Source organism: Cupressus sempervirens, chromosome 2 (assembly GCF_028749045.1).
Source record: "Cupressus sempervirens isolate cs-2001-9-10 chromosome 2, ASM2874904v1, whole genome shotgun sequence".
Lineage (NCBI taxonomy): Eukaryota > Viridiplantae > Streptophyta > Pinopsida > Cupressales > Cupressaceae > Cupressus > Cupressus sempervirens.
In genome coordinates this window covers 398,713,730-398,733,541 of record NC_143119.1, presented here as the reverse complement: position 1 = coordinate 398,733,541, position 19,812 = coordinate 398,713,730, and the positions used below count along the sequence as shown (strand labels likewise).

Below are 19,812 nucleotides of genomic sequence, written 5' to 3'. Positions count from 1 at the left end.
TTTATGTATCACTATATGAATACTGATGTCAACCTCTTCACCTCCTCACCCTATTCAGGCCTCCAAGCCGATGATTCGCAGGTGTGTTCAGATTAAAGATCACAAAGATATTTTACAACTTTTTCACCACATACTGGCATCTCCGCCTGGTGAATTACTTGGTGTTTGGTTTTATGGTTTGGGTTCAGGTTAGTCCATACAAAATCATGTGCGTGTGCAAAATACATCACTATATATATTAATGTTTTCATCTAAATGATATAGGAAAATGCCAAAACATACCACCATATCAATGTTTAAATTCAAAAATAATAATGTCAACATTAACAATCAGCCATCACTGATCAAATATCATCAAAACTCATCAAACATATCATCCTCCCGCTATAATGACATTTGTTTATCTTTTTGGTCTTTTTAGTTGTCTATTTTTAGGGTAGGAAGGTTGAATTCACCAAAATAGACAAAAAACTTTAAAAAGTACAAAAATGACTGAAAATGGTCAAAAAAAATTGTGTTCTGCCGCTAATGCACAAATTCACTCAAATTATTGCAAGTTCTGCCTGGGTCTTTCACTGTGACTCACAAAAAATTCACAAGACCCTGGGAAAATTTTGGAAGAAACAGCATCTGGACCAGAATTTTGGCCAGACTGGAACGGGATGCTGGGCCACTAGGGAAGAATCTAGTAACTTAGAAAATTACAATTCCTATAACATCTAAGTACAACATGCACTTATTTATAGAGTTTACAAGCATTGCATGAAAACAGCAAAAAATAAAATTACTAGTTCTACCCCAAGAATAGCTTTGCATGCATGCAAGATTTATTATGAATTGATCCTAGCCACTAAAATTCAATCGAATATACACAGCATATCAGCTAATTTGACAAGTTATTACAAGATCAAATATAAACATTATCCTTACCTTTTTCATTTTTTTGATTTTTGCGTGATAGGAGTTTGTAAGAATATATTTTCCTTGAGTTTAGATGACTAGACTAAAAATAGGGATAGCTAAAGAAGGCTGCAGCCTGTGCATTGATACTTCTTGGTGCTGAAATCTTCTATTAACTTTTAAGGAATTGATCGCCTTTAAATTTGCTCTATACAATTATTAAATTGAAATGCACAATCCAGCTTTAAAGAATCAACTTTGCTTCATTTACCAATTTCTTCAAGTCCTCTAAATATATTTTTCTTTGTGAAAAAGGAATGTGATTGCTACCAAAACATACATCTCAACAACTTGTTGATCTTGGCCAACTTCTTGTTTTGCCAATTGTTAGTACTCACCTTGAACTTAAATCTTGTTTATACTTAAGAACACCTTGTACTGACACATTGGCTGATAAGTTTGTGTGCCTTTAAAAGGCTTTCTCGTTTTGTTTTGTTTTTGGAAACGATCTATGTGGCATGGTCAATGGGATAGGCACAGTTCACAATTCTGGAAATTTTTTTCCTTGAAGAAATTTTGTGGCTTGGAGGTGAATACCTCTTTCTCTCTCTCTTTCTCTCTCTCTCTCCATCCATTTTTAGGATAATCTTGAACAATTGCATGTCTATTGATTGGTAAATTCCTATGCAAATTTTTAAAATACTTGTGCAATCCTTTGAGGAACACTGAGATTGTTTTTTGAAATTCCTTATGTTGGTTGAGCTTTACTTTGTTGATGTTCTCTTATGCTCGTGTACACCAATGGACTAGAAATTTTGTGAAGTGTACATGTAATCCCTCTTTGGCACATTTATCTCCCATATTGGAATTTATTTGTAATGGCACATTGATTACTAGGGGTGTTCACCAATACTCTAAGCAACATTTCTAAAAATATGTCTCCCTTCTTTAAGTGTGCCAATTCCCTATCTATGCTAGTACTTTGAAAATTTTGTTGTTTTGTTGTAGAAGTCAATGCCTTTGTATCAGTACATTGACAACCTTGGGAGCATGACAATGGTTTGGAGGTGTTTAGCAATGAAAAAATTGCCCCTTCGTATTGGGGCATTTTGAAAGTATTTGATTCCCTTTTTAAAGCACACCTACAATATTGTTTACATGTTTAGACATGCTTGAAATTCTCCCCACACCCTTGTTTCCTCTCTTCAGGATGATCTCTTTGTTTGGCACATCTTGTTGCTTCTTTCATTTCCCTTTTGTAATGATGCATTGACTTCTTTAGGTGCATGAATTTATTATTTGGCAAGGTCAGCAAAAAGAGTCAATAAGAAAATGCACGTGTTGTGAGGTTTTCAAACCATCACAACAAAATATTTTGGGGACCCCCTTTTTTTGATCGCCTCGGCAATAGTTTTTGAAGTTGTCCAAAAGTTTTTTTTGAGTTTTGAAAATTTTGAGCCTTGGACACCTTCAGGCTAGTGGGAGAGACTTAGCTTATTTTCACCCAGTTTTTTTTTAAGCTTGATTTTCCAAAGCCACCAATGCCATCCTTGGGCCAAACAAATTTTAAAGAGCAACACTTGTGTTACATCCCAATTTTTGACCTAGCTTGGAATATAGACATTGAGGTTCACATGAAGTCAGTTGGCAGTTTAATTTGATATAATCTAGCAAAATGGTAAGTTAGTTGGTCGTTATAATTTCAAGTGCAGATGACATGTTAGTTGATCGTTAATCGCGAATTCATGGAATTAGGATGAAAGGTTAATTGTTATGATTATTTATGGTTATATAATTTATAATTTAATTACGGAAAAAATTCTTGCAGGGAGTATGCCGAAGAGGTGGAAACATTGTTAGAAAAGAATTAGGCAAGGTGTCACCATCACTAAGCAGACAGATAGAGGACCTAGCGACTTGGAATAGAATACATCTGTGGAATCGCATGAGTTGTTTTAATAAATAGTTTAATTAAAATAATTGAGTTATTTAATAAATAATTTAATTAAAATAATTAAATTATTTATAAAACATATCTTAAAGGATTTTAATTTATCTTTCATCATAATTATTATTGTAAATATTTAAATTTGTGCATTTAAATATTATAATGAATTGGCATCATTATACCTAAATAATTTAATAAAATGATGTTTAGTTCTACATTATAATAGTAATGTTCATTATAATAATTGAATTATTATTTTCAAATTGTAATTTTCCAATTATTCTTTTCAACTTCTTGTTTTTTTCCTTTATTCTTTTTCCTCGTCAAATTCGATTTGTTTGGGCAATCGAAAGGATTCTTGTAACTGATGGGAGCCAGATAGCCACAATTGGTCCCTTATATGGAAGTCATGGGATATATTTTCATTCACCCCGATTATTATTTTCTTGGCTACGTTTTTCTTTCTTTTGATCATCTTATAATTTTGAGTCGGGTTAGGAAGAGAGAACTCTCATAACCGACTTTCTACTATATAAGGGCACCCGATTTATATAGCATTGAGTTATATATCTTAAAAAACGTCTGAGATTATTTTTGGATGGACGACTATTCCATTTTGTAATGCCAGTTCTTGGTTCTATTGGTGTTAATATGATTTGAATGAGAAAGCCATTGTTATGTCTTTCCGTATACTCAACTTCCTGTATGCAGCATTCTTCACAAGATTCTTTCCTTTCTAAATTTTTATCAAAGATGCAATATGAGTTTTGCTGCATATTTCTGTGGGTCTATTTTGAGAGCTGTGGCAGCACCTTTCCAACCCAGCATGCTGTACAAGTTGTGAATTTACTGAAGATTTGTGTAGTAATTAAACACTGGAGTTTCCTGCAAGAAAACAAAAGAAGAGTTAAAACAAATCGACCTCAAAGAGTTCTACACATATACCAGGTTATGTGGTAGTCAGTCTCACATTTGGTGCTGTGCTGTGAGTAGTTGAAACGTTTTTGAATTCTTTTCTTTCCTTTCAATCTTTATAACATGCTAACCAGTGTCTTATTGTCATTTCCTTACCATGTTTAAATAGTTTTTAATGCCGAATATATATATATTCAGTCTGTATGGTGAATGCCTGTATACTTATATAAAAATAAATAAAAAATAAAAAATAAACCTTAAGCTTCCTAGATGGAATACAATGGGTCATGAATCAGAGTATATGCTGTTCATTGGGATTGTCTCAGCCATAGATAGAATTAAAAAATCATAATGATAACCATAAATTAATGAACCTAACTGAATATAATATTTGTGTTGTGCTTCACAGTTTCTTCTTTATTGTTGCTGTCGGCTACATAATGATAGAGCTAAGAATAAATTTAATATGTTTACTATCAAATCCTTTTCACTCTGATCGAGCATCCATCCATAGCCGGCTAGGCATGTTGAATAGAGAACAACTTATAATACTAGCTGTTGGTAACCTGAGATTTATATGAGATCATTCACCAAGTATTCTTGAGTTATTTCATTTATTAAATCTGTTGATAATTGTAATAAATTGATTGATTATATGAAACCACACCATGCACATGCTATCACAATTTTCCAAACATATCTAGACTACTATAAACACCGAGGAATTCACCAGGCGAAGATGCCAGTATGTGGTGAAGAGAACCGGTAAAATGAGGTTGACATCGATATTCATAAAAATAATACATAAAACATTTCTATAGCTTATGCTTGTATCACTCAGGGAGAATGTTGAAAATTTTGAGATCATTAAAGAATATAATCACAGAATGTGAAATAATGATTGTATGCAATCTTCTTGAATAAATGTTAAAGCCATCTGTTTCTGAGAATTCTGGATACTTAGGACTCACCCGGCTGTGTAGTTGAGAAGATGGGTGACAAGGTGTCAGAAAGGAATCATCATTAATATGAACCAGTATCAATTATGACATTTCAATTTTTTAACATGAATTAATTAATAGCTCATGCATATTCCTATTATGGGATCTCCTGCTGTCAAGTTGTATGGTGTGTTATATATCACAATGCTCAGTGGATGGAATGATGTTCCCTATCAATTCCGGGTAGGGAGGGCCTTTCTCGTTAGAGATTGTATGGGGATATATTGTGGTCCGAGGTTGGGTGGTAAAGCCGCTATCAATGTCTCACCTCTCTCAAGATGTCGGATAGGCGTCAGATAGAGATAAGCTATGCATTCCTATGTTTATTGGAATCAGGTATTATCATTATTATTTATGAAGAGGTAAGATTAAATTGAGTGGATTTCATTCTTACTGTTATTTACATCTAGATCTAAGAGATAAATTCATGGATTGTTTTTCATTTAAATGAATATCAATTATAAGTATATTTCTAATCCTTGAGTTACTGTCACAGTTAAGTAGTCGGAAGGAAAGGAAATCCAAAGCCCTAATTGGTTGGGTGACAGCTGGAACCTTAAATGATACAATGGTATTGGAAGCTCTAAATTGAATCCGTCGTCGCAGAAGCCCTGAATCCGTGGTATTGGAAGCCCTAAGTGAGATAGCGGTATCAGAAGCCCTAAATGAACTGATGGTAAGCAAAGCCCTAACTGATATAGTGGTATGTGATGCCCTAATTTAAAATAATTAGAAGTATTTAATTTGATAGCGGTTTTTAGATGATAGTTGTCATATGAAATTGTTATAGTGAATTTGTGGACTAACCTGGGTGGTTGCAAAAGCATTCTTAGTTTGATTCGAACTCAGTTTTCCGAGGTATGTGGTTTTTAATTTCTTTAATTTGATGGTACTTCAATTATTTAGTTAAGAAATTTTGTTTAACGGATTTTAACGGTAAATCTTATTCACATGAACATGAATGATATAAACGTCCTCCTATGAAACGAAATAGTAACTATATTCCTTGAGTATCTTAATTGTTAATTTAGGCCCGGGAAACCGGATGTTACAACTTGGCAGGATAAAATTGTAAATTTTGTACTTAGACATTTTCTTTTGAAAATTTGGATATAATTGTGTAAATTTGGATAATTTTAAAAAACAAAAATTTTGTTAAATTTGTTCTTTTGGAAAATCTTGATTATTTTTGGTGAAAAAGATTAATTTTTGTGATGGTGAAATAAAATTGCAAAATTGATTTTAGGCTCTAGAGAAATAATTTTATTTGTGTTAAAAAGCTAAAATTGCTTAGCTAAATCGATTTGGAGAAAAATTGCAAAATTTGGCTTTAATAGATTAAAATTGCCTTGAAAACTTTTTGCCTTCAATGAAATTGGTAATTTAATATTGAAAAATGGCTTTTGGTTAGCCAAAATCCAATTTTAACGACGTATTAATTACTAAATCCTCATTAAATGGAAATATTTAACATCTCCAAGGCACCATTTAATTTCTTTTTGCAATTTAGAACTAACTGGCAATTTTCATTTTGGCAAAATTAATATTTAGCTAAGTATTTAATTGTGGGCCATAATTTTGCATTAATTATTGTTTTTCTTGCTCCTAGGGTCTAAGTCGGCCCACTTGGGAGGAGTCAGAAAGTTGGGTATAAGAGGAGGCCTCTCTCCCATTTCTTCCTCACTTCTCACTTCTCCTTCTCAACGTGTTGGCGATTTTGCAAGAGCAAATCTGCACTCTTCTTGCTTGGCGAATTTTGTGGAAGGCGAATTTTGTGGAAGGCAAAATTTGTGGGGGCTGAATTTTGTGGAAGGCAAAATTTGTGGGAGCCGAATTTTGTGGGAGATATAATTTTGATTTTCGAGAGGGGCTACGATTTTTTCCCTAGGTTGGGTAATTTTACTTGGAGGTGAATTACATGATAAATTTCTGATTTGCAAGTGGATTTGAAGTTCTTGAGGTCTAATCCTAATTCCGAAAAGTCACTGCATGATTATTGGTTAAGGTGAATTTTCATCATTTAGAGTTGCCTTCTGATCCACCACTCTACCATCTTCTTTCGTTCTAGTCTAAGGATTGCTTCCCTTGGTTCTACTTGCCTTCTGATCCACCACTCTACCATCTTGTAATAGGGCGATGAGTATGGAAGATGTTAGTGCAAGTAAGAATCCCAAGCGGACAAACACTAAGAAAGACGAAGAGGATATGATGCCCAAAACACCCTTCTTCTCGAAAATGAAGAGAATAACTGACACCAATATCGGTGCAGTGGACATGATACGGATGAAGAACAGACTAAAGGAAGGACAATCTCCCTTGGCTATTGGTAAAAGTAATTTCAAATCATTTAGAGTTGAAAGGGGTCCTTAAGAGGATTTCTCTCTTTCGTTCTAGTCTAAGGATTGCCTCCCTTGGTTCTGCTAGTCTAATTGTCCACCACTTTACCATCCCATAATAGGGCAACGAGATGGAGGATGTTAGTACAAGCAAAAATCCTAAGGGGACAAACACTAAGAAAGACAAAGAGGATATGATGCCCAAAACACCCTTCTTCTCGAAAATGAGGCGAATAACCAATACCAATGACAGTACCATAAAAGGATATACAAAAGGCAGTTGCACATCATAGCCCAAGCGTCGACACTTCTATTTCAACCATGATGAGCGACGTTGGGGTGGCACTTGATTTTGAGGATATTAGAGAAGAGGATGTCAATGAGACAGATTTTGGATTGAGGTTGGGTGAATTAGGAAAGGTTGCTATCAAGCAGCAAGCAGCGTGGTGAAATCAGCGGAACTCGAGACGAAGCACACACCTTGTCCTCCTATGGAAGAAGTTAACGAAAGGCTAGCTAAGTTCATTGTCTTAGCTAAGAAAATGAAAGAAAAGGGAAGATTTATATTAGAAGATCATTTGATGTAAGCCCAAGTGGCAATTTCTCTTTCTTCTAGAATAGGACAAGTATCTATTTCTGATTGGCCACCATTTTGGTGCCTTCTCATTGGTTGCCACTTTTTGCACTTTTTCCATTGGTCCATTGATGAGGTGGCATCTTCTCATTGGTCGATGGGGTGGCAACCCTAATTAGGGTTTTGAAGATCCAATCTGGATTGTTGATCTTGTTTTGATCTCCACCGTCCATTGTATTTTTGGCCCCTATATAAGGCCATTTGCTCTCATTTGTAAAGTGTTGGAGAAATTGTTGTGAAGATAATACCAAAATTCCTCTCTTCTTCATTGTTGTGATTTGTATGTTGATTAAGAACATTGGGTGTTATTACATGTTTTCTACTTTCACATAGTTAGATTTCTTTTCAAGTTGTTAAAGCAAATTTCATTTCAAGTTGTTTAAGCAAGAGTAAAGTAGATGGATAGTTGTATGGTAGCATTGGTAGATGTTTGATAAGGATCAATACTAGACCACTAGCATCCTAGTGCCTGGTTGAAAAGCCTTATGTGGTAAACTAGTTTATTATTCCTTTGAATCATCGCACCTGTGGAAGTGAGCCCACCGGTCAGCTCTCATTAGGTTCGATCCCCATCCATTTGCCAACCTTCCATTCATAGTAGGAGTAGAATAGTGAGTAGCTTGGTAGTTGAAGTTTAGAGGAGGAAGTTAGGGAAGTAAGTCAAGTATCAGAACACATCCATTCACCTTCCACAACCACCACTTTCCCATCAACATCATCCTTGGCGGACACATCCTCCATCATCACCACCATCAACATTATCTACCACCCGCATATTTCACAAACCCATCATCATCTCCATCATTCCACCAAAGTCCAAGTCATCCTCGAATAAATAGCATAAGGCCGCTTATTTGATTACCAGCAAATCACATTGATAAAACTGAGCGAGTGTCCACAGGTGTAAGGAACATTGGAGTTATTCTCATATCCCATGAGCAATAACTTTTCAAGAGAGGAATTGTATGTTTGATACTCCGTATCGGATATTCAATTACTAATATGTTATGTAAGTGATACAAAACTCGCATCAACAGCATGCAAACTAAGATTTTGAAATATATCAAGAGTAGATAGACAAAGGAGGATTTCTATCTGATAACTTGACTCGATACAATTTTTTCTTATGGGTGCAATATTTTGGTAGGACTTTGGCTTGGCTAGGTCTATATGCTACTACTTGTGTCATTTTCTTGTCCTTGTCACCCTTGTTCCATATTAATTTCTAGTGTAGGATATCTCCACTTTTATTGTGTTTTTCAGTTCACCTGACCTTCACATGACCTTCATATTTGATGGCTGCAACCACCTAGCTTTGGTGTTGAAGTTGCTGGCTTGGAAATGCAAGAAGATGATTCTAAAACTTGTGAGTTCATACATAAAAAAGTTTACGAGTTGACTCTCCTGTTCTTGATGTTTCTTTTCTTGTTTGTGATTTTGGAAAGGCATGGAAATGGCTTGAAAACTATACTTCTGTTTGGTATTTTCTTGGAAGAATTCTGTTCGAAAGCATGTTAAGGAGTAGGGTCAGCTACACCTAGGTCTTTGATGGATCTTGCATGGAAGCTATATTTAAACTTTACTTAAGAGTTTCTCTTTCCAATTTTGCTGAAGTCAAGTTTTTTGAGCATTCCTCCTAGTACTTTTGTTCCTTTTTGTTAGTCTTTATCCTGTGGGTTTGAGAATTCATTATCTTGAAGTCTCGGGATGGGTTGAATTCCTTGCCTCACCTTGCAACATTGGCCCCTCTTAGAAAATGTTGTATATTGTTTATGTTAAGCAGGAATCCTTCTTTTCAGCTCACTCATAGAAGAGGATTTATATTGAGGTTGAGTACCTTAAACATTAAAGAATCACTAGAAGTCCAGATAAGATCTTACAACTTTAGCCAGAGGGTCATATATTGCTATTTTCTTAATACTTGTTATTGATCTCAATCTTCAAACCACAAAATCTAAAATTGTCCTCTAGTTTCCGAATCCCTGAAGCCTCAACCCAAGCAGCCTACTAGTGATTCTCTGCCTCAAAAGATGGGGATGGCTAACTATGGTGAGTAATAAAAGGCATTTCAGAACTTTGGAGCTAAAGGTATCGGTCCTCAATGTTGGCTATTGGGACTTACTTTTGAAAGCGTAATGCGACAAAACATGTGGTTGATTCTCAACCCGTAGAGGAGTCGTCTTTAGGTGGGAAACAATCCTCATTTTAATAAGATACTACTTGTTTCTAGAATTTTTTCATCGTAGACTCATAGCTGATTGCTTGGCCATCTTCTCCTCTCACTTCTTGTTGTTATTGTACTTTGGCTTGTGAGGTAGGGAAAGGTGAATTCATGCTAGATAAGTAGACATTGTTGGGTTTTAGTCTAAAATGACAAAACTCTCAAGATTAATTTTTGAAGGACAACTATGAAGCTTTTGATAAGATGGTGTGCTTCTCAATTCCCCTGTTCCATGAATTTTAGTTCATGGAATCTTTAGGGACCTGTTGACCTCAAAAGAATATATTTCATGTAAGATGCTTGACGAAATATTCCCAAACTCAATTTCTTTTGTTTGCAGGAGTTGAAATTCACAAGTTTTATTTTTTTGCCGTTTTCATGTCATATGATCAAATATAATTCATTGAATATCCTTCCTATTAAGAGCAGAGATATATAACAGATTTATAAAGAAAAATCATGCATACACGGGAGCAGATTTATGAGGTTAAATCAGTCTCACTTTGAGGGAAAATTCAAGCAAGCTATGTAAGTGCATGTTGTGAAGATTGAAGCAGACTTAGTGCGGACTTTTGTGAAGTTATAGTTCAGATTTTAAAGCGATTTTTTATTACCATAATGCAGATCTGAGTAGAGAAATAAGAGCAGAAAGTCAAGGCAGATTTGTAGGCAGATCTTGTTGTAGGTATTGAAGGGATCTTGGGCAGAACCAACAACTTAATAGTTTATAATCATCTTGGTTTTCAAAGGTTGGCACCTTTTACTTTGCAAGTGCAAGAGGTTGGAGCCTCTCACTCAAGGAGTTTGGTGACTCTTGTTGTGTTGGTGCTCAGTGGAGGGGATTGGTGTCTCTTGTGGGTTGATGCCCACGAAGTTCTTAGAAGTTCTTTATAAAAGCAATATTCTGCCATGATTTTCTCCTACAAGGGTTTCCACATATAATTGTGTGTGCATCTTGTGTTCCTTTTGTTAGATCTTTATTATGTGAATGCATTGTTCATTGCAAAAATTATAAATTAAAACGTTGGTCTTATGCTGATTCACTTCTCTCTCAGCATAAGTGTGTGTGTTTTTTCTTCAGAGTCTAGAATTATCCCTACATTATGGTGAGGTTAAATTAATTTTGGAAACCAAGGCTATCATTGACATAAGAGAGAAGCCAAGTAATAAGGTCACTTTGGAATATCTGGTTAAATGGAAGAATTTGCCTAAGGAGGACTCAACTTGGGAAAGAGTAGAATTTTTTTATTCATCCCAATTTAAAGTTGGTTGAAGACAAGCACGCTTGGAAAGGATAGACTACCATGCCCTCACCAAGTACCGTGATTGCAACCTTTTAAACTATAAGACAGGCAGATTAAGTAAAATTGGCGCCAAGATGCTGGTGATTCATTGAAGAGGATATAGTTAAAACTAAATTAAGAGTTTTTTATGGAAGCAGTGAAAGATGAAGGATTGATACCTCTCCAAGGGCAGGGATGGTGAAAGGTGACGAATCTTTCACCTATGGCTATAAGGTATAAAGGAGAGTTCATCGGATTGTAACCCCTCCAAGGGCAGGGATGGTGAAAGGTGGTGAATATTTCACCTATAAGGTATAAAGGAGAGTTCATCTCCTTGAGAGGAAATCATCAATCATCAATCAAGGAGTCAAGAAAATGAGGAATCCAGCAAGAAAACAATCAATCTATCAAACAATGAATCTTGAATTTAAGGAAGTGACTTGCAAATAAGGGAGACGTAATTGTCCCAAGTTGATAAAGAGATTTAAGATGAAAACCATTATTTCTGATATCAAGTTTTGGACGAAAACCCTAAAATACTCTTGGCAAGTTAAGGAGAAAACCCCTTAATATTGCCACTTCTGAGTTAGGAATGTAAACCTCTGATTTAGCAGATTAAAAAGAACTTCCAAAGATTTTCAAGATATGATTTATTTTCAGAATTATGTCATGAATTATTAATCTGTATATTATAATAATTTCAGAATTTTTGACAAAGCTAATATCATTTTGAGCAAGGATTATTTTTTAAGGAAAAATAAAAAAATATACTATAAAGGGACATTACAAAAGGCTTTGAACTAGCATTGACTTTGTTGACAAGACAATTGAATTACGTGAGGAAATCTCTTATTGGCTTATCATTCTTTGCATTTTACAATTTGACAAACAATATATGACCATCCCCGATTGTTTGAAACACGACAAAAAAGTTTTTGTACATGAATGTCCAACATGTGGTTGAACATGCTGCAATATTGTGAAACCATTATGCTACATCACTAATCAATGTCTCAACAAAAATTCAAACCAGATCATCATGTGCCACTCAAAAGAAAATTGCAAGTTTTGGTGAAGGCTGAAATATTCTCATTTGAATGTGTTGTCACCAAAAAATTAAAATAAAAACTTCCTCCAACCATATGGAAAATTGTGGGATTCTATAGAAGCTAAGGGATCAATGCTCGTTCTCCACAATAAAGGAAGTAGAGGTGAGCTATTGTTATTGTTGTTGTTAATCGCCCATTATTTACAAAGACTCTTTGTACAACATAGAGAATATCTTAATAAAACTAGGAATAGTTAGAGAGATGAGCCCTCATTTGAAAATGTTTGAGTGCTTGAGAAACAAAATTAGAAAGATCCTCTTTCTTTATGATCTCTATCAAAGTTGCATAGACAAAGATACGGATATAAATACAATAGGGTATCAGATATGGATACAACCATTTTTTAAGGCCCCCAATATGGATACGCCTAGATACAACATTAATGAAAAAAACATTAACATATTTTTCGAAGGAGATTTTCTCTGCTTCAAATACATTATAGACACATAAATGCTTCTTAAATAATTATAAGTTAATTTAACACTTCACAATTTGCAAAAATAGTAGAGTTGCATTGGAAGACCACCCTAGAAATGGATTGTTGAAATAGAAAAACATTTTCTTGTCTTTATCATTTGCTGTAGGTTTTGCTTATACTGAAGACAAAATAAATAAAAATAGCATGCATGAAGTATTTTAAAGTTAAATTTAGGAAGATTTATGTCAAATTAAAAATAAATCAAGTTAATAGTATTTGACATGGTTGGGAAAGCAAGGTTTTTTGGGTACACTTGGGTACAGTATCTGACATGTATCCAGGCTATATCCTATATGTATTCAAACCAAATACAAGGATACACGTGCTCGAGGAATGACATAGGAGTTTCTTTCTACTTTGATCTTTTTAGACTTTACCCACTATAATGGAATAACTTCAATTAAAGGTGATAAGACTAACTTTCCTATTACAAGATTGACTTGTCTTCTGACCCATGGTGGGTGCTTTAGATTGACTTGTCTTCTGACCCATGGTGGGTGCCAAAAGCTTTTAGCATTTTAAAATTTCTCCTTTCTAGAATAGTTTGAGGTAAAACCTGTCTTCCAATTATAATGGTGTTATTTTTAGTGTGTGCTCATTTGACCATGGCCAATGACTCATTATTGCCCTCCTAACTATATACAACATCTAATTGTGTCCCCGGAGCACTCTTTACTCAATGCAGATAGTATGTATGTTTTCCATTACCAAGAGGAAGATTTGATCTTCCTTTATATATATTGGTGGTACCCCTTTACCAAGGGTCACCACTCTTAGCCCAATTAAATAATTCAAATAATTATATTGTATTATTATATATTATATTTATATTATTATAATAATTATACTTTTATATTATAATAATCTAATAATTGTATTGCAATATCATAATAATTATATTATTAGAACCTTTATGTTATCCATGTTGGCTTGAAGGACTTTGACCATAGCTACAATAACATCAACACACACTTGAGATCTAATCATCTAATCTAATCCTAGACACTAAGCTATAGACAAAATATAATGTTAACTGTTATTCACCCTTAACAATGTTTCTTGGTAAGTTTGCGTAAATGAAATAAATATTTGCTATTTCTTAGCCTTAGATATTAGCACAAGATTGGCAACAAGTCTCATTTTACAAGAATTATTTCATAGATTTCGAGAATGAAACTGCTCAAATTTAAACAAACAAAAAACTTCTTTTTGGCTAAAGTAGAGATCCACAACTCAATGGACACAAGATTTGAAAGAATAAAAACTTGGACAAATGCAGTGTTACCTGGGTGCACACACCTGGAGTAAAATCTTGGCGCACTAGATGCAGCAACATCCCAAGTGCGAGTATTTCATGCACCCATGCTTCACCATTGTTGCCGAAGCAACTCCGCACTGTGGCAACATCTTTCAATGCACTAGACGGGTGTGTGTATGGGTATGCGCATGGTACTTCCGAGGGACGTGTGGGGTGCATACAACACCCATGTTGAAAAGTCAATTTTTAAAAAAGTTTTTTATACTATCTTTCCCATGAGGAATCTAGTAGTTCTAGTGATGAGGACTCTGGATTAGGGGATGATTAGAGAGCTCCCACCCTTACATTTTCATTATTGACATTTTGTAGATTGTACTCACTTTGACATGGCCATGATACATTATTTGATTTCATTGTTTCATGCTACTCTACTCATTGTAATCATGAGCATCTTGATCTTTATGATATATCATATTGATAATTTGAACAATGAATTTTGAATCTTTCATCTTTGTCATTTGATAGTCAATCGTTGATTACATGGTACTATGTATGATTTATATTTTTAATTTATCATTATCATTATGTTTAAAACTTTAATGTTATTAATGTTCCAACTTACTATGAGTATGTTACTAAGTTCAATGGTCATTGGTTATGAAGTTTCAAGTTTGAAGTTTGGACCTATGGTTCGTGAATTGTATTTCAATTTTCTATATTCATTGTTCAACTATATTGGTATAAAGTTTTCCTATGATTCTTATGTAGCCCTTGCAATGAAACAGTTGGATTCTTTGATAAGTTCTTAAATCCTGACCACTCATTAACCAGTTACTTCATTATCCAATCTTGGTGACTTGAATCTGATGCCATTTTCCAAAAAAAAGGCAAAATCTTCTTCTCTAGATCATAGATCCCATTGCTGACAAAATCATTCTGAAACCCTAACTGCTGGTTTCCATTTGCACAACAGAAAACAACTCCTAGGACTTTGAGAAGACTGAAAACGATGGTTGAAATCCTTGAACAAAGATATGACAGAAGCCTACATGATCAAACAAATATGTGGAACATAGTAACAAAGATGGCTGCAATGACACTATTATTCTCTCTTGCTTACAGCTGAAAACTGTTACTTGCAAACCACAGATAAACCCTAGGATTTACCATAAATCAGCAATTGCAGCTGAATGATTCTTGTTCAAATGGCTCAACACTGTCAATAAACCTTTGGTATATACCATGAATCTGGAGTACACATAAAACCCTAGGTGACTACATCAATTACAGTGCTAGTTTCTACATCAGCTAAATCCTAGCTGATAGTACTTTGCAAAACTCATGAATTGTACTGAAGTGCCCCATGCTCTTTGCTGTTCTGACTGAAAGAAATCAAACTACTGAAACATGTATAGGAGTATGGATAAGGTGTTAGGGTGTAAACTAGCATCTTTCATGTTTGGAAATCTGCTGTCACAGGCTGAAATCAGTTCTTGCCACTTCAAGAGGCTGAAGACTAAGCACATCTTTTTGTCGCTAACACCAGCAAAACATTGGCATAAGTACACTTCTTGGGAGTTGCTTTCATTTAAGCATGCTTTATCACCTTCAAGCGTGTATTTTTACCATGTCTGCCACTAAAAAGTTAAAACACTCATCATATGCACCATTTCACCACATATGTCACCGAACCTTTTGACATGGATGCACGAGGCTCACAATTGAGGGCTTAATGTGACTTGAATGGTCGTTGCACTATGGGAATTCCATGCAGGTAACTTTTCCAGATAAGTTGTGCTCATAGATGCTCATTTTGTTCACTCATGACGCTTAAACACTGACATAACCTGGAGGCATACCTTTTTGTCATCTTTGTCATGTAAAAAGTTAAAACATACTGTACGAAGTTTAACATAGTTGCAAGTTTTAATCATCCTCCTCTCTAAAACACCTTTCCTCATACTCGGGTGCACCAGTCACTCTCTCTTGCCATGAAAAGGATTTCATGTCTAGACCCAGGTGCATGTTCTATGTCTTTGTCAGTTAGCACCTTATTTTCCTCATGTTTGGTGCTCCTTTTCTGTGATCTTGCCATTATGGACCCTGTCACTGAAAACTTAGGGGCTCATATGGAGAATGTTCGTCACTTAAAGATGAATTCATCTGTCGGGAATGCCCTTTGCTTCCATCCACCACTAAAGTGGTGAGAAATCTATCCAAAGCACTTTCTTTCTTCATCTTTGTCACTTGAATCTCCATGTGTTAGGTGCTCCAACATGGTCTCTCCACTTCCACAAGAAACTAGACAAGCTTTTCTTTTATTGGACTGTCCATTGTTTCCTGTTCACGCATGCCTCACCAATGGTCTAAAACCCCCAAGCTAGGACAACATCTCAGGTTCAACGAAAAACATAAGGAAATGTCCTTTTTGTCATTGGGGTGTTATAAAAGAGCCATTTACTATAGCGAGATTTAAAATGAAAGTGTCAAATATTTTCTTTTTCAGTTTGGTCACAGGTGGAATGACCATTTTTAGTCAGTGATGGTGTGCATTAGCCAAATTCATTCCCACTTTACAGTAAGCGGCATCAAATTGAATATTCACACTGCTAAGATAAGGAACATAAATCAAATTGAAGCATACTTACTATATTTGACAATACATGAGTTTCAAAGTCAGTTGTATTCTAAGTTGCACGAGTACCTCCCCCCTCCCCCCCACCCCGGACTTGCAGAAGTTTGAACCGGTTCGAAGTTCAGGTCCAATACAAACTTGGTTCGACCAGGGTTCCATTTTTTGCCTGCTGATTAGATCTGTTTAGTTGAGCCCCGCAGACGGCAAAAAACTGCATTTTTTGCAAAATTTATTAAGTTGTTGGCATCCACAACCCTAAAAGGTTGTTATGAAATGCTTTAGATGGCTTCTCATTGTCATATTTTGTGGCCTCACATTGTCATTTTTTGAAGAATTTGATGCCAACAACATTGTTGCTGCTGCTGATCCCATTGGTCTTAGCTCTATTGCTGAGTCAACTAATGCCAGAGAAGAAAAAGATGAAGAAGGAGAAGAAGATGAATATGAAGAAGAAGATAAAGATTGAAGAACTTAGAATATTAATAGATTTTTATCCCATTAGTTGAAAAATGAATGGAAAACAATGATACTTGAACTTGATGCTAAAATTTATTTTTAATGTTTTGAATCTTTGATGTTGAATTATATGATGGTATGAGCACTATGACTATATGATGGTAAGATTACTATGATTACAACTTTATGGTGTTTTTGTTATTTAAATGTGTTTATGCTACTATGCTACATTCTAATTCTAACTCATACTTCATAAATATGTATATATACATATATTTTCTATAATATTTATATGTTTTGTACTAACGAACCCAAACGAACTCAAACCCCTTTCCAAAATTTTGACGAACTTGCGAACCGGTTCTCGAACTTCAAACTTGGAATCAAACATGAACCTGTAACTTAGGTTGTATTTAGTGGAAGGCAGTCAAAATACAAATGATATTGGATTAGGGTCTCAAGAAATATATTGACTGAAAAGGACAACATGTCCATTTCAACCAATAGAATGATAATCATAGACATATTTCTCCCTTATCATAGGCTAAACACCAAAATTCAGCCATCCCTCTTTTTTTGGAACAGTAATGAAGGATATAAATTAGCATCGCTAAACCCTAGGGGTTCAATCTATATTCTCCGGTAAAATTCAATTCTTCTAGCAGTCTCAGTTTTGCATGTGCTTCAGCACCTTCTAGTCTATTCAACTTCTTCCTTGGTTTTATATCATAAGGTACTCAAGATATAGAAAATTAATTGTCTTACAGCTATGGTATTAAAGCCAAATAACCTGGTTGTTTTTGTTTACTGCAAAGATGTTAAGTTGCAACCAATATTTTTCCTAAAATGTTATCAACTCTTGCATATTATATATTTGGAATTTGATAAAGCATAATTCATTCTTATTTTGTTTTTGCAGAGCCCTTTTAGGGAGTGTGAGCAGTTATTGTGTTCATCATGCAAAATGTCCAGTTCTTGTTGTTAGGAAGCCCTCTTAATGTAACCAAGTGTATGGATGAGTGCAGAAGTTATTTGTAAGATCAATACTAAAACTTGAAGATTCTTTGTAACTAGGTGTGCATAGTAAAAATGGTTTATTTTGTCGAGGAAGAGAAATATTATCTCAAACCTCATTAAATAAGTGGAATGAAGTTTATTATAAGAGCTTGTAATCTACCCACTACTGTCAGTGGGAACTTACTTTTAATATGTAAGGGAACATATCTTGGAGATTTTCAAATATTTAATTGATACGATTTTATGGTATATAATGATTAAATTTGAAATCTGAATTCTTAGAAAATTTCTTATTCAGTCTAAATATAACAAGAAATTTATTGTTAGGACAGTTTAGAATATAACATTAGTGTGACTATTTAGAAAACAATATATTTTTAGGACGAAGAGAAGCATTCCGGCATGAATTTTATCATTATTTTGTAGTTTTGTAACTGTACATTTTGAGAACTTGTCATAAGGGAGGTAAGTGCTGTGTTGTCAGTTATTTCCTTGCCATTGGGACTGTTACTTGTATTTCAGCTGTTGTATGCTCTTTTCTCTTGCAGCTCCCTTGTGGACTGCTATTCTTTCATGACAATATTAGCTTTGTTCAATTAAAAAAAAAAGAGTTTTTCCAAATACTTTTCTGAATTGATTTTATGGCATATAAAGTTAAGTTGGAACTTGAATATCTTGAAAACTTCTAATTTAATGTTAATATAACAAGAAAGATATTTTTAGGACATTTAGAATATAATTTTTATGTGATTACTTAGGGAAAAAAAGTCTATTTTGATGACAAAGAGAAGTATTCTCCCAAACTCTTTCAATAAGTGGAATGAAGTTTACTATTGTCAAGAGTTTGCAATCTAGCCAAATTCGTTGTGAATATGTAAGTATCCAAGAGCCTTTTCAAAAAAAATTTGCTGATTGATTCTATTGATCATAAATTAATTTTGAAACCTGATTTTTTGAAAGTTTCTTGGTGTTAATGTAAAAAGAAATATAAATTAGGACAGTTTAAAATATAAAATTTATATGACTATTTAAAAAAAAAATCATATTTTAATGAAGAAGAGAGATATTCTCTCCAACGAAGTTTATTGTCATCAAGGATTTGCAATCTAGCTGGTAGTGTAAGTAGGAACTTATTTTGATTAGGTTAGTGAAGACATCCTAGAGTTTTTCCAAATATTTTTCTGGTTTGATTTGATTTGATTGCATATAACCTTAAATTTGAAACTGCAATTGTTTCCTCTCCTTGCTCCAACAAAACAGAAAGACTAAGCATAAAATAGATGAGGTTGTCGCTGTTTCCCCTTGCTACTCCAACAAGAAACAAAGGCTAAGCATAAAATGGATGAGGTTTTTGTTGTTTCTACTCCCTACTACAACAAGAAAGAAAAGGTTAAAGATAACCCCCAATTTGCTAACAGTCTACAAATGAACTATCATTTCAGGAGAAGATGGTAGATTAAACTAGAAGTGGCAGGTCATCATTGACCTTAAGCTTCTGGATGATAATTAGTTGGACTTTTAGTTTGGCTAGTCTTTTCTTGGTCTCCTTTGCATTTTCTCTTTTTAGTGGTCTTTCTACTTAGTTTTTTTTTTTTTGTTTTGTCGATGTCTCACCACCCCT

The 19,812-nt window shown here is 34.5% G+C and overlaps 1 protein-coding gene across 1 annotated transcript in view; it reads left to right on the top strand.

Moving 5' to 3' along the window:
* The window catches only part of LOC149572820 (universal stress protein A-like protein), a 70,546-nt gene extending 52,101 nt beyond the window's left edge, over positions 1–18,445 (top strand). Inside the window, exon 4 of the mRNA XM_089813897.1 lies at positions 18,094–18,445. Coding sequence (XP_089670023.1) covers positions 18,094–18,172 — 79 coding nt within the window. The 3' untranslated portion in view covers positions 18,173–18,445. The remainder of the gene's footprint in view (positions 1–18,093) is intronic.
* Positions 18,446–19,812: the final 1,367 nt, after the last annotated feature.